This window comes from Pteronotus mesoamericanus, unplaced genomic scaffold, assembly GCF_021234165.1.
Source record: "Pteronotus mesoamericanus isolate MK-2021 breed Mesoamerican mustached bat unplaced genomic scaffold, CSHL_Meso_final contig_2, whole genome shotgun sequence".
Taxonomy (NCBI): domain Eukaryota; kingdom Metazoa; phylum Chordata; class Mammalia; order Chiroptera; family Mormoopidae; genus Pteronotus; species Pteronotus mesoamericanus.
Genome location: NW_026555084.1, coordinates 251,863 through 264,206, shown reverse-complemented (window position 1 = coordinate 264,206; position 12,344 = coordinate 251,863). Strand labels below are relative to the sequence as shown.

At 52.8% G+C, this 12,344-nt stretch overlaps 1 protein-coding gene across 1 annotated transcript; it reads right to left on the bottom strand.

Moving 5' to 3' along the window:
- Nucleotides 1–8,921: 8,921 nt before the first annotated feature.
- Nucleotides 8,922–11,993, bottom strand: DUSP1 (dual specificity phosphatase 1). The gene is made up of 4 exons (XM_054568043.1): nucleotides 11,401–11,993; nucleotides 10,980–11,128; nucleotides 10,392–10,611; nucleotides 8,922–9,959 (listed from the first exon to the last, which is right to left on the bottom strand). The coding sequence occupies exons 1-4, from the start codon at nucleotides 11,765–11,767 to the stop codon at nucleotides 9,589–9,591; spliced, it is 1,107 nt and encodes a 368-aa protein (XP_054424018.1). The 5' UTR covers nucleotides 11,768–11,993; the 3' UTR covers nucleotides 8,922–9,588.
- Nucleotides 11,994–12,344: the final 351 nt, after the last annotated feature.

The following is a 12,344-nucleotide window of genomic DNA, read 5'->3' as shown; positions in this document are numbered from 1 at the left end:
TGTTCTCTCCATCGCTGTGTGTCCAGTGTCTAAGTGGCACCAGTCAGAGCTCAGTAGGGGATGGTTCCGTGGACCAGACCAGAATCACCTGCCTTCGCCTCTCCAGCTTCAGCCACAGCAGACACCAACCCCCCAAACCAGCCAGCTCTGACAAACACCCCCCCCTGCCTTGAGACTCTATCAAGCTCGCAATATCCTAGAATGAGGTCCTTCAAGACACCCCCCACCACACAAAATACTTCTTCATATATTCAACCATTCACTACCCCAACAGCATACCAAGCTGTGCATTGGAGGCCGATAAATGATAAAGGCATGAACCTGTCCTCACTGTCTGCTGCCCTTTCCCTCCCTCCCAGCCTCCTCCCTCCCTCTCTCTGGACACAGACCTTACTGAGCAACAGACACACACCCAGGCAGACAGAGGAGCGCCAGCAAGGGGCTGCTGAGAGCTCCGTGGGGGAGACTCCCCACCGATCACTAGAGAACTGGGTATAGGCCATTTCCAGGATACCCAGCATGGATTTCTAACCCTCCTCTAGATGAGAAGCTGTGAGTCATGAGCCCCAAGCGGCCCTACAGACTTCCCCATGAATCACCCACTGCCCCGCTCCGCTCGCTAGAGGCATCCACCATGGGGAATTCTCCTTCATCGGAGGGAGGAAACGAGGGGGAAGTGGTGGGAGGATGGGGACCCGAGGGGGGTCCCAGAGCAGGTTTTCCCACCGTTCCCGCCGTTGTCCCTTCCAGACTGGCAGCGCAGAGCCCCAGGACGGCAGCGCCTGGGTAGCCCAGACCGTCACATTGCTTCCTGCTCGCACAGTGGTTCGATACGCTTGCTTTGCACACAACTGTATGTTACGGGAACGTATCCAAGGGAAATTGCCTCATGTGGAAGGGAAAGAGGTTGGCTGGGCAGAAAAGAATCACTTCCCCCTAGCTGGAGCCCAGCACCCATCCTAAAAAGGGTGAAATTGTTCAACACGTTCCAAGTTCTTCCATTGACTCATTACATTGATTGATGGAGTGGCCACTACACGCTGAGAGCAGGAGACCCCCCCCCAACCCCCAGTGAACAACACAGATAAGGTCCCTGCCCACAAGGCTTTACATGCTCGTGGGGAGCCGGGCCGCACACAAGTAACTACGAGGTGGCAGCAGGTGTCGTGCTGAGAAATAAAGCAGAAAGAACTGTGGTGCTGCCAGGGTTGGGGCTGGGGGATCGCTCACCCCAGTGGGCTGGTGGTCAGGGAATGGCCCACTGGTGAGCTGACGTTTGGACAAAGTGGGGAAGGGAGGTCAGTCCAGGCTAAGGGAAGAGCGTGTGTCCCTGGAATAAGAGTGACTTTTGTTGGTGCTGGACAGAGCCATGGGGCTGGCTTGGTGGGGAAGGGAGGCAGGAAGAGCGGCAGAAGACGCAGTCAGAGACATCAGCAAGGCCAGTCACATCTTGTACCCTCAGTAAAGTCCCAGCCTTCGTTCGGAGGGAGTGGGAGCACGGGAAGGATCTGAGTAGAGGAGGAAAATGGCCTGATGGGTTAGAAGTTTCGCTCTGGGTTTTGAAAAGTCTCACTCCCTGCCAGCCAGGGCAGACCACATAATTCAGAACTGCCCTCCTGCTGAGGACTGGGAAAATAGGACCAAATACTCAAAAATATTTCAGTTTGAAGGCACTCGAGCGCTGAAGGGGCAGTGAGGGATTATAAGATCCAACCCTGGAAGAAGAAAACCGAGAAGATAGAGCAGAGAACGTGGGGCCTATTTCCCCAAAGGGCCCATGGCTCTTGGGCATCTGAACTAGGAGACTGAACGGCTAAGAGGTGGAGCTGACTTAATAGACTCATGAGTCTAATGGGACAGAAAGTAGAGATCAGGGGACAGCGAGACAGGGAATCTGGTACAACCTAGGATTTTTTGCATATTACCCAAAAAAGAAATTTAGATGGCGGGGGTCCTGGTAAATTCCCCAAGCTTTTAGTTGAATATCCCCCCACTGCAAAGGATAAGAATAAGGCAGTCGTCACAGAGCCTGAAGCCCAGCTTCTAGGCCTTGCCAATCATCTCAACAGAGGGCTGCATTAAGCGTTCCTGGGCCCCTTTGGCCCCTGAAGTCAAGCAGACACCCCTCACCCCACCCAGAAGAGGATAACACCAGTTTAAGCCAAATTCCCTCTACAATTTTTCATACACAGTCCCTGACCATCAGAAATAACCTAGCATATGAAGGAATATGTCTTATGAAATCATGTTTTGATTCTTTTAAAACAAAAGAAAGAGTAGGCAATAGATATAAACACAAGAGGATCCAGATAGTTATTGGTCACAGGCACTACAATAGCTATGTTTAATCTATAAAAGAATAGAAATGGAGATGTAACAGAATTCTCGCATGAAAAACATCAAGCCAGAGATTCAAAGCAGCACAAATCACAAGCAATAAAAATAGGAAGAAAACAACAGACACGTTATGATAAAACTGCTAAAGAAAAAGACGAAGGAGCCCTGACTGGCATGGCTCAGCTGGTCGGGCATCGTCCTGTAAACTGAAAGGTCACTGGTTCGATCCCCAGTCAGGGCACATGCCTGGGTTACGGGTTCGACGCCAGTCAGGGCAGAGGCAACCGATTGATGTTTCTCTGCCTCTCCTCCTCCTTCCCTTCCCCTCTCACTAAAAAAATAAATACAAGACAAAGCAAAAATTCAAAGCAGCCAGAAAATAAGAAAAAGATTACCCTCACAGGGACCAGACTCAGATAATGAGCTGCTTCTTAAAACACAACAGAAGTCAGAAGACCATGGAATGTGTCTTCCAAGTGATTCAAAAATAAGGGTCAAACTAGAATTCTTTGCCCAGTGAAAACATTTTTAAATGACAAAAGTAAATAAAGACACATGTAGAGGAGCAAACACTGGAAGGACGCATCCTCAGAGGTGCATTCTCTGGGATGGTGACCGTGAGGGGACAGCCCTGGCCTCGCAGGGCTGGGTGCAGCAGCAGGGAGTGGGCAGCCACAGGGCATCATGTGGCCTGACTGGGAATCGAACTGGTGACCTTCTGGTTCGCGGGCCGGTACGCAACCTACTGAGCTGCACCAGCCAGAGGTCCAACATTTTCTAGCTGGGTTCATGGAAGGATACCATTGCCATTAGCAAAAGTGGGAAGACCATAGGAGGTGGGCAGGGGTTAAATGAAAAGGGTTTTGGAATTGCCAAGCCTGGAAGTCTATCTGAACAACAAATGGATAAGTCAAGGAGGCTGATTGGATCAACACATCTGCAGTGAGGGGAGAGGTCTGGGCTAGGGATTAAAATGTGATATTAGCGTCAATGTCCTTATTTCCTTTTTACAATTTTCCCTTACAATAATGATGGTGATGATGACGATAAATGCGTTAACATTTATTATTTACTGTGTGTGGAGTACTGTGCAAAGCACTTCATGAACATTATTTCATTTCAAAAATACTTGTATCGCTCTTGTTTTAAAGATACAAAAACTGAGGCTTTGAGAAGCGACCCGCCAAGGTCACGTAGATATTGTCTATCAATTTCATCCCAGGCACTTGGATCAAAATCTGAGAATCTTCTTTGCATTATTTGAACGTCTAGTGAGCATCTTCTAGGAGATTATTGTCACTCACTCTTCTAGTCAGAAGACATGTATAAATACCTGCTGCTCACTAAGCCCTGGGTTGAGTCCCAGGGCCTCCGAGATGCACAAGGAGGAGGTGCCGACCTTGATAGACTCACAAACAGGTGGCCAGCGACAGTCACACACTCCCAGTCACCAGGCCAGATCATAGTCAGGCTGCAGACCTTTTGTTTGACCCACACAGAGCTTCTGAAATCAGGAGATTTTACATAAAAGCACAAATCCTGGCTTTGTTTAAAAAATAGGAGGCCCGGCAACACTGGGCTTACACTCCCAGCCTGACTGGCAGCTTCCCCAGGGCGAGCTCCTTCAGTCACCCCAGCCTCCGGGGGCCCAAGTCTCACTTACGTGGCCTGCGTGGCCCAGGAGGTGGCTGAATTTCTGACCCTTGAGTTCAGCAGTGGGACTGTAACTAGATGCACAGACAAGAAGGCCTTAATGGTCAGCGAAAGTGTCACCCATCTGCTCATGTTTTGAGTGGGGGACGGTTATTTAAGCCACGGAATAACATGCGCAAAAGTAGGGTAGAAAGAAAGAGCATGTTGTGCTGAGAAAACGGCAAGGCTCAACGTGCGCGAAGGACAGAGCGGTGACAGGAAGAATGCTGCTGGCCATGCAGGCAGGGGTCACATCCGGGGGGCCTTGGGTCTGGGCCCACGTCAGTCTGATCTGGAGACCGTAACAAGTTCACAGAAAGACAGAGACACAGAAAGAGAGACAGACAGACAGACTCTCGAAGAGTGTTTTGCAAATCAAAGGTGCCCTGCTTGGCCCAGGAGGTGTTTGACTTTGTGGAATGAATCTGTTGAATGAATGAATGAATGAATGAATGAGTGAGTGAATGAATACACAAAGAATGAAGGAGGCAGCCAACCTCAAATGTCCATTGGCAGCTGCCTGTATGATGCTTCTAAACCTGAACTTTGCAGTGTAGTAGAGCAGGCAACAAAGGATTGCCCAGGGCTGGGAAGAAAGGTGGGGTAGGTGTCTGTGATGCCCCTGCAGAACATTAGGGAGACCTATTTCTGCAGGGACTGGTCACATTGCCATGATACCAACCCGCCTTCCAGAGGCCCAGGATCCCTTGCTGCCCCTTCCTGGAAAGTGTCTATTTCCTCTCCCCTCTGTCTCCCCGAAACAGCCCAAAAGAACCCCCAAGATCCAGAGCCTCTCCATGCATGGGTGAGGAGGGGGCTGGAAGCTGACAGTTGGGCAGGAAAGCATAGGCGGCCGCTTCCGACGCTTCCTGCAGATGAGAAAAAGGAGGGCGAGAAAGGGCACACCTAGCACAGTCCACGGGGCGGGGCTGGCGGCCTCCAAACAAAAGCTCCTACCAAGCAAAGCTCCAGAGGAGCGTCAGGATGGGCCACGATAACCCATTTCTCCAGGGGGGAGGGGCGCTGTTGCTCAGGCAGCAGAATGGGCACCAACTGAGTCACTAGAGGACAACGAGCCTTTCCCAAGCCTCTCCGACGTGCTCAGAGGTGACCGCCTTTCATTTAGTCCTTAAAGAGCCTTTCAAAGTCAGAGGTTACTGGCCCATGTCTACACTGAGGTTTAAAGACTTACCCATAGTAAGTCCCAGCTACTAAGTGGCAGAGTCAGGCCTTGAATTCAGGTCTAGCTGACCCCAAGTCAAGCTTGCTGCCCTCCTGGCCTCGTGCCTTCTCCCCAGCACCTGGCTTGCAGCATTCAAGTCTTTGCTTAGCCACCCCTCAGGGAGGCTAAAAGCTAAAGGAGCCCCCTTTTTTATTGTCCCACATTTGTAGCCCTCATCCTTATCTGGTTTCTCGTCTTATCTACAGGATGCCCCCCCCCCCCCCCCCCACCCAGCCCCAGCTCCCATTGTTAGCTACTAGAGAGCAGGAACTTTGTGTCGCAGCAAAGAATCCCTGGGCCTGTAGAAAGTCAGTAAATTTTTGATGAATGAATGGATGGATGAATGAACAGACCTGATGTTCAGCTTAAAAAGCCACACACAGTCTAGAAAAGGGTGGTTTTACGATATTTTCCTCAGCAGAGCCATTTTTGTTCACTGGGGTAGTAACAACGTGCATAGCCTTTGTTCTCGGGAGGGGAGGAGGGCAGCGCCTTGGCTGGCCCCGGGGGCTGTTCTCCAACAGGCCTGCCCTGCAGAGTCCCAGGAAAGTCCCCAGAGGTGGGCCGCCCTCCCACCTGCTCCCCAGAATGCAACCTGCAGGGAAACACAGCGCGGGGTGACCTGGATCCACCGGGCCGGGCAGGTGTGGGAAAGCGAGGGAGCTGCGCAGGGCGGGGCTGCCTGGCTCCCGGAGCGTCCGGCTTTGTTTGTCGTGTGTATGGCAACCAGAAACCACCGCGGCCAGCACTTCAGCAGAAACACCCGTCCCCCCTCCCCCTCTCTTAATCTCCTAAACTGATTTGTCAGCAGCAGGAAGTGACATGACAGCTTTCCTCACAAAAGGGAAACTCCTCCGCGTTACCATGGGGATGGACTGTAGGATCACAGATTTATATCACCTTAAAGGTGTACACACCACGAGGGCATCCTCCCTCCGTGGGCGGGGGTGGGAGAGAGGGAAATGGACGCCGGAGGCTGCGAGTTTAAGGCAAATTAGCCACGATTTGCAAAATTTCCAAGGGAAGGAGAGGATGCTGTGGAAGCAGGCGCGGGCAGGGGTGGGGGGAGCGGTAGGGAGTATTCTAATGGGATAATGGGTGCCTGGAAACTACAGAAAAACATCGTTTGCATTGATGCATTTTTCATGACCTAGAATTAGGGGGCTGGGAAGGGCCTTACCCATTAGATCCAGGGCACACTGGCCATTTTAGGGGAAGGATGACCGAGACCTGAGGTCGCAGGAGGTCACTAGGAGAGGGGAAAGGGGTCTAGTGCTCCTCCAGGCTGGGCTCACGCCCTGCTGGGCCCTGACATCCACGAGGGCATCTGCTCCTCACAAGGGAAGCAGATTTTATTCTCTTCATTTTACAGATGAGGAAACCGAGGCCCGAACGGATAAAGAACTTTTCCACCCCAAAATTATATGTAAAGAACATGGTGACACCTGGTTGACTACACAGCTCATCTTTCCCCTACCCCCTCAAGCTGCCTTCTGGCCTGAACTAGGATGGGGGTCCCCACTTTTCCTACAGACCCAGGTCCCAACCTCTGCACAGTCCTCTACTTGCTGCATGACCTCGAGCTGGAGTTAAAGGGCCCGAGCTTCCCCTCTCTGAGCCTCCTCTGTACAACGGGTGTTGGTGTTAAAGGTTTAAAGGGCAGGTGGCGGGCACACAGCCCTCGCTCTGAAATTGACGGCTGTGATTCCCACATTGTCAGTGTTACCTTGTCTTGTAACTTGATTGGCTTGTCTCTCTTTCAGCCTCCCATGGAGAATCAAATATCTTAATAAGTTAAGCATATTTCTTTTCATCATGAGGCATGTTTCTGTTTCCCTGAGAAAAGCAGTTTCAGGCCAAAAGTGACATTTGCTGGAGGGCCTGAAGACCGGGAATCAGATACATGGGGAGGCGGTTGTCGTACTGGCTCTGGGTGTGTGTGTAGTGGGGGGTGGGGGGTGCTTGTGTCGGGAGAGCAAGTGAACCGTTTGCACTGGCGGCTCCTTTAGGCAGCCGCGGTGTTTTTCCACTGCATGGATCACAGCGGAGATTAATTTTGGTCCAGCCAGAGCCTGCCAAGCAGAAAGTGGTAGCTTGAGCCCACGAGGAAGTCAGCCATGGCAGCTGCCACAGACTGGAAGCCGCCGGTACATTTCCACGAAGGGAGATATTGGCAATAGTACATTTCTAGGGTTTGATAAAAACACCGGGTACTTTGTTTTGAAAGGCGTGAGCACCCTTGAAATCGGAAGCCCAGCCGAGGAAATGAGCTTGCCGGCCCAGGGTAAGTTCTTAGACCTTGCAACACAGGAATCTTTCAGGCCCTGGGAGTCAGGTGGCAGATGGAGAACCGATGGGGAAAGGTCAAGGAGACTGATTCTGTGTCAAGACCTTGAACGACCAGGCCAGACCAAGCCCACTCCTCCAGGTGCTACTAGATGCCTAGTAGGATGTTTTCTTTCCTGCTCCCTACAACACTTTGTCCAGAAACAAGGGGCGGGGGCAGGAACTAAGGGATCAGTGATCCAGGAAGTTCGCTAGTTAATTCAACACTATAGGCTGGATAATGGATTAGTGATCAACTATACCTTCTCTGTTTTGGACTGTTTGGCAAGAGAGAGAGTAAAAATCCAGAAGGTTGCCCTAGAGCAAGTCGGATTTCATTGCCTAGCTTCTTGAACACAGTTAGGAAACCAGAGCCACCAGTGAGCTGTATGCAGGCCGCCGCCAAAGGCACTGTGCTCATGGGCAGAGATTCCGGACGTGCTCCCAAATGACAATGGTCAGGTTGGGGGTGGGGGCATCAGATCATTTGTCTGTGTTGTATTTGTTTATAATGCTTGGGATTTTAACCACTTGAGGTATTATTTTCACAAAAATAAAGATCTTTAAAGGCAACAAGAGAGCACATGGGAGGTAAGTGCAAAGCACATAGAATTAGAAAACTAAACAGTGTAGGCCCAATTCCCCCACTTCTGCGGCTCAGCTGTTCGGGGTCTTGGCATCTCTGCAACAGACCTGACTGGGGGGCAGGGGGCACACGCGGCCTTGCATGTAGTAGGAACACATTTACGTCCAGTGTTTCGGAAAATTATCCTCCTCACAACTAGCACAGCTTCCAGGGAGAAGGGGGGCTCTTTATAGGATCCGGGGAAGGCAGTAAATGAGAAAGGCACCCCAAGCAAATGGCCATCTTTCTAGCTTTGGCTCTGGGGACAGATGCCTGGGTGATGTGGTAGGGGACACACGGACATTTGGGTCAGTTACAGCACCTGGTTTTTCATAGATCACACACTTCTCTACCTACCTTACAACCCCAACACCTCACAAGACGGGAGGCCACCGAGGTGTGGCATCAGATCCCAACAGCCATTCTGGAGGCGCTTGCCCAGGTTCTCCCCAATTTCATCACTAGTGGGACAGGGACCAGGGGGCTGACTGACAAGCAAGCAAGCATTGCCCTGGCTGGTGTGATTCAGTGAACTGTGTGTCAGCTTGTGAACTGGAAGGTTGCTGGTTTGATTCCTGGTCAGGGCACATGCCTGGGTTGCCAGCCAGGTCCCCAGTTGTGGGTATGCAGGAGGCAACCAATGTTTCTCTCTCTCCCTCCCCTCTATTATAAATCAATCAAATAGAAAAAAATAAAACAAAGCAAGCATTGACAGTTCAATAGAAATGCCATAATTTATTCCGCTGTATAAAAAAATGTCATCCTTATGTAACAAAATGTCTTCTTAGAAGAAGAAATATATTATTTCAGGTCATAAATAATCAGCAAATATACAACTGTTGGCAACTAAAAAACAAAACAGAACACTGGTGCTCTCCATCAGTGCTGAAAACAAACCTGCTCAGGATGTATTTACAGGGCATTACAGTACTCAAACACGAAAACTGAGGTATTTGGTTCTTCTAGGAGTCGACACTGGCGTTTGTGAAGGCTGACCACCTACACAAAAATAAATAAGGTATGTTCTCATATGTATATGTGTCGTCAGGAATGATAATACTGGTACGTAGGTCAAGCATTAAGTTTCTACCAAAAAACAGGGGGCAAAAGCGGAAAGAAATCGGCTCAGAGTCCTTTCTCTCCTGCCCCTTTTTGTCAGGGTGACGATGTACCCACTATATATTGGTCCCGAACATGCTGAGTTCAGCAAACGCCTGGATGCTCAGTCATCACCATGACTGCTCAGGAACCCAGTGGAACTCGGGTGAAATTAATAAATAAATAAGGACCAGCTCTCGCGAGCCCCCTCCTTGGAGTTATTGCATTTCTCCTCTCAAGAAGGAGCCTGGAGTCCTGGTGGGTCAGGAGGGTCACCTCCCATGGCCTTTCAGCAGCTGGGAGAGGTCGTGATGGGGCTTTGAAGGTAGCTCAATGCACTGTTCGTGGAGTGGACGGGGATAGAAACGGGAAAGTTGAAGACAGTGGTGGTGGAGGCGCCCCGGTCCAGCACAGACATGGCCGGGCTCCCAGCCTCTGCTGAGCAGTGCGGGGCCAGGACCTGGGACTCAAACTGCAGCAGCTGGCCCATGAAGCTGAAGTTCGGGGAGATGATGCTCCTTCTCTGCTTCACAAACTCAAAGGCCTCGTCCAGCTTGACCCGGTTAGTCCGCATGAGGTACGCGAGGCAGATGGTGGCCGAGCGGGAGATGCCCGCCTGGCAGTGGACGAACACCCTTCCTCCAGCATTCTTGATGGAGTCTGGAAAACAAAAGGGTTGCTGGTTACTCAAGGGCCCGGGGGAATGGCCCCAGCCCCGCGCCCAGGGTGTCTAAGAACTGTTGTGTGTATCCTGTGCAGAGATGGTCAGCGGCACCTCTTGCCGTCACACGCTGTTCGTGGAGGCCGTGTGGGTGCCGTGCAAAGAACAGGACTGAGACCCGGCCTGGCTGGCCATGCACTAAGCAAAGGGGTGTTGGGCAAATCAGTTCAACTCTCTGAGCCTCAGTCTGCTCATTTGTAAAATAGGACATCAACATCCCAGTTTGCAGGGATGTTAACTCACACCAGATTGCTATTTCGTGTCTGGAGGAAGGCCTAGAAAAATGTCATTCAAGTCCTTGCCAGTGTTTGGGCTCAGTGGCTTAAGGTGGGGGGAGTGAGGCGGAAGTCTCAGGTCTCCATTCCATTTACCTATGAAGTCGATCGCCTCGTTGAACCAGGAGCTGATGTCTGCCTTGTGGTTGTCCTCCACCGGGATGCTCTTGTACTGGTAGTGACCCTCAAAATGGTTGGGACAATTGGCGGAGACGTTGATCAAGGCAGTGATGCCCAAGGCATCCAGCATGTCCTTGCGGGAAGCATGGTAGGCACTGCCCAGGTACAGGAAAGGCAGGATCTCCACCGGGCCACCCTGAAATCCAGAAATATCCAACACCGTAAGGCTCCACTCGAAGTCCATGCTGGAGCCCGCACCCAGAAAAACTCCCTGCTGGCAAAGTCAGTTTCAGAAACTGGGTACACTTTCTCAGCACTGTTGCTGGAGTACAAATAAACAGGGGACTAAGCCCATTTGCTTGGGCAAGGCCAGTGGTCATTTCTGCGGTGCCAGCAGTTACGAGACTCCGTTAAACCAGACCACTTAGTGCTGGGATAAATAACACCCTTGTGTCCCCTCCATCGTGAATACAACTGCGGGCCACTTTCTAGATTCTCCCTAGCACTGCTCTTCAAAGCTCCTGTCAGCTTTTCTTTTCCCCACTGGCTCGGCTTGCTACTAACCTGATCGTAGAGCGGGGTGCTGCAGGAGCTGCACCCTGATTCGGCACTGTCGGGGACATTATTAGTACTCAGGGGAAGGCTGAGCCCCATGGAGGTCGACTGTTTGCTGCAGAGCTCCGGGCAGGAAGCCGAAAAAGCCTCGTATCCTCCTGGGAATACAAAGAGATTTCTTTCCATTAGTACCACTGGGATAGGGCACCTTCATACAACTCCCCCACCCACCGGGGCTGGAAATTTACCCCGGAGTCTTTGTTCTGGAGCCAAACAAAGCCAATGACAAGCCCCCAGAATACGAGTCTGGCACCCTCTAGCTCCAGATGGGGAAGGAGCTGAGGACTAACCCTACTCAAACTCCTCCACCCACGCCCCGGCCAGGCGGTAGGGGACGGGCAGCCCGCCCCGAGCTTCCCTGAGGGCGCACCTTTGAGGAAGAAGACTTGAGCGGCGCGCGCCTCGCGGCAGAGCGCGCCGGCGGCCAGGGCCAGGGTGCCATCGCGCTTGGCGGCGTCCAGGGCGGCGCTGTGCTCGTCCAGCAGCACCACGGCGTGGTAGGCGCCAGCCAGCAGGCGGCCGCGCAGCTCGGCGTTTGGCACGATGTGCTCCAGGCCCATGGCGCCCTTGGCCCGGCGCCGCACGATGGTGCTGAAGCGCACGTTGACCGAGCCCGCGATGTGGCCGGCGTTGAAAGCGAAGAAGGACCGGCAGTCGAGCAGCAGGCACTGCGCCGCGCGTTCCCGCAGCAGCGTCCGCAGGCCTCCGGCGTCCAGCGAGCCCACCTCCATGACCATGGCCGGTCCCAGCGCCCCCAGCGTGCAAGTCTTGCTGTGCTCTTTGTCTAGGTGCCAAGGGCAGGGAGGCGATGGGTTTCGAGGAGAAGCCAGACCCTGGTGACTTTCTCTGCGTGGAACGCAAAACAGCCTTTGGACTGCGCGAGGGGCTCTGGTGCGGGTTTTCTTGATTCGCCCCTAACTGCCCCTTTGACTCTCTTCACAACTTCAGTCCCAGTGTCCTTCGCAGCGCAGCGGACCCGCGGGAGCGCCTTTATATGTAGCTCCTCCGGGGGCGGAGCTAACTGAGCGCGGAGGGGGAGGGGGTTTGTTTGTTGAATGGCAGTCACATGACCGGTGGTGGTGACGTCATCCGCCCTGCCCGGCTTGGCGCCGGCGGAGCCAGAGGCGAAGACGTCATCGACCTCGGAGCGAGATTCGCTGGCCGCGCGCTGGCTCGGGTCCCGGCCCCCCGCCCGGCCGTCCGGCCTGCGCCTGGCGTGTCCCCGGGGACCTGGCCCGCACCGCTCCGGCCCAACGGGGAGGAGCGGAGGAGGACGTGCTGCCAACGGAGGGCTGGCGGCGATTCGAACAGCGG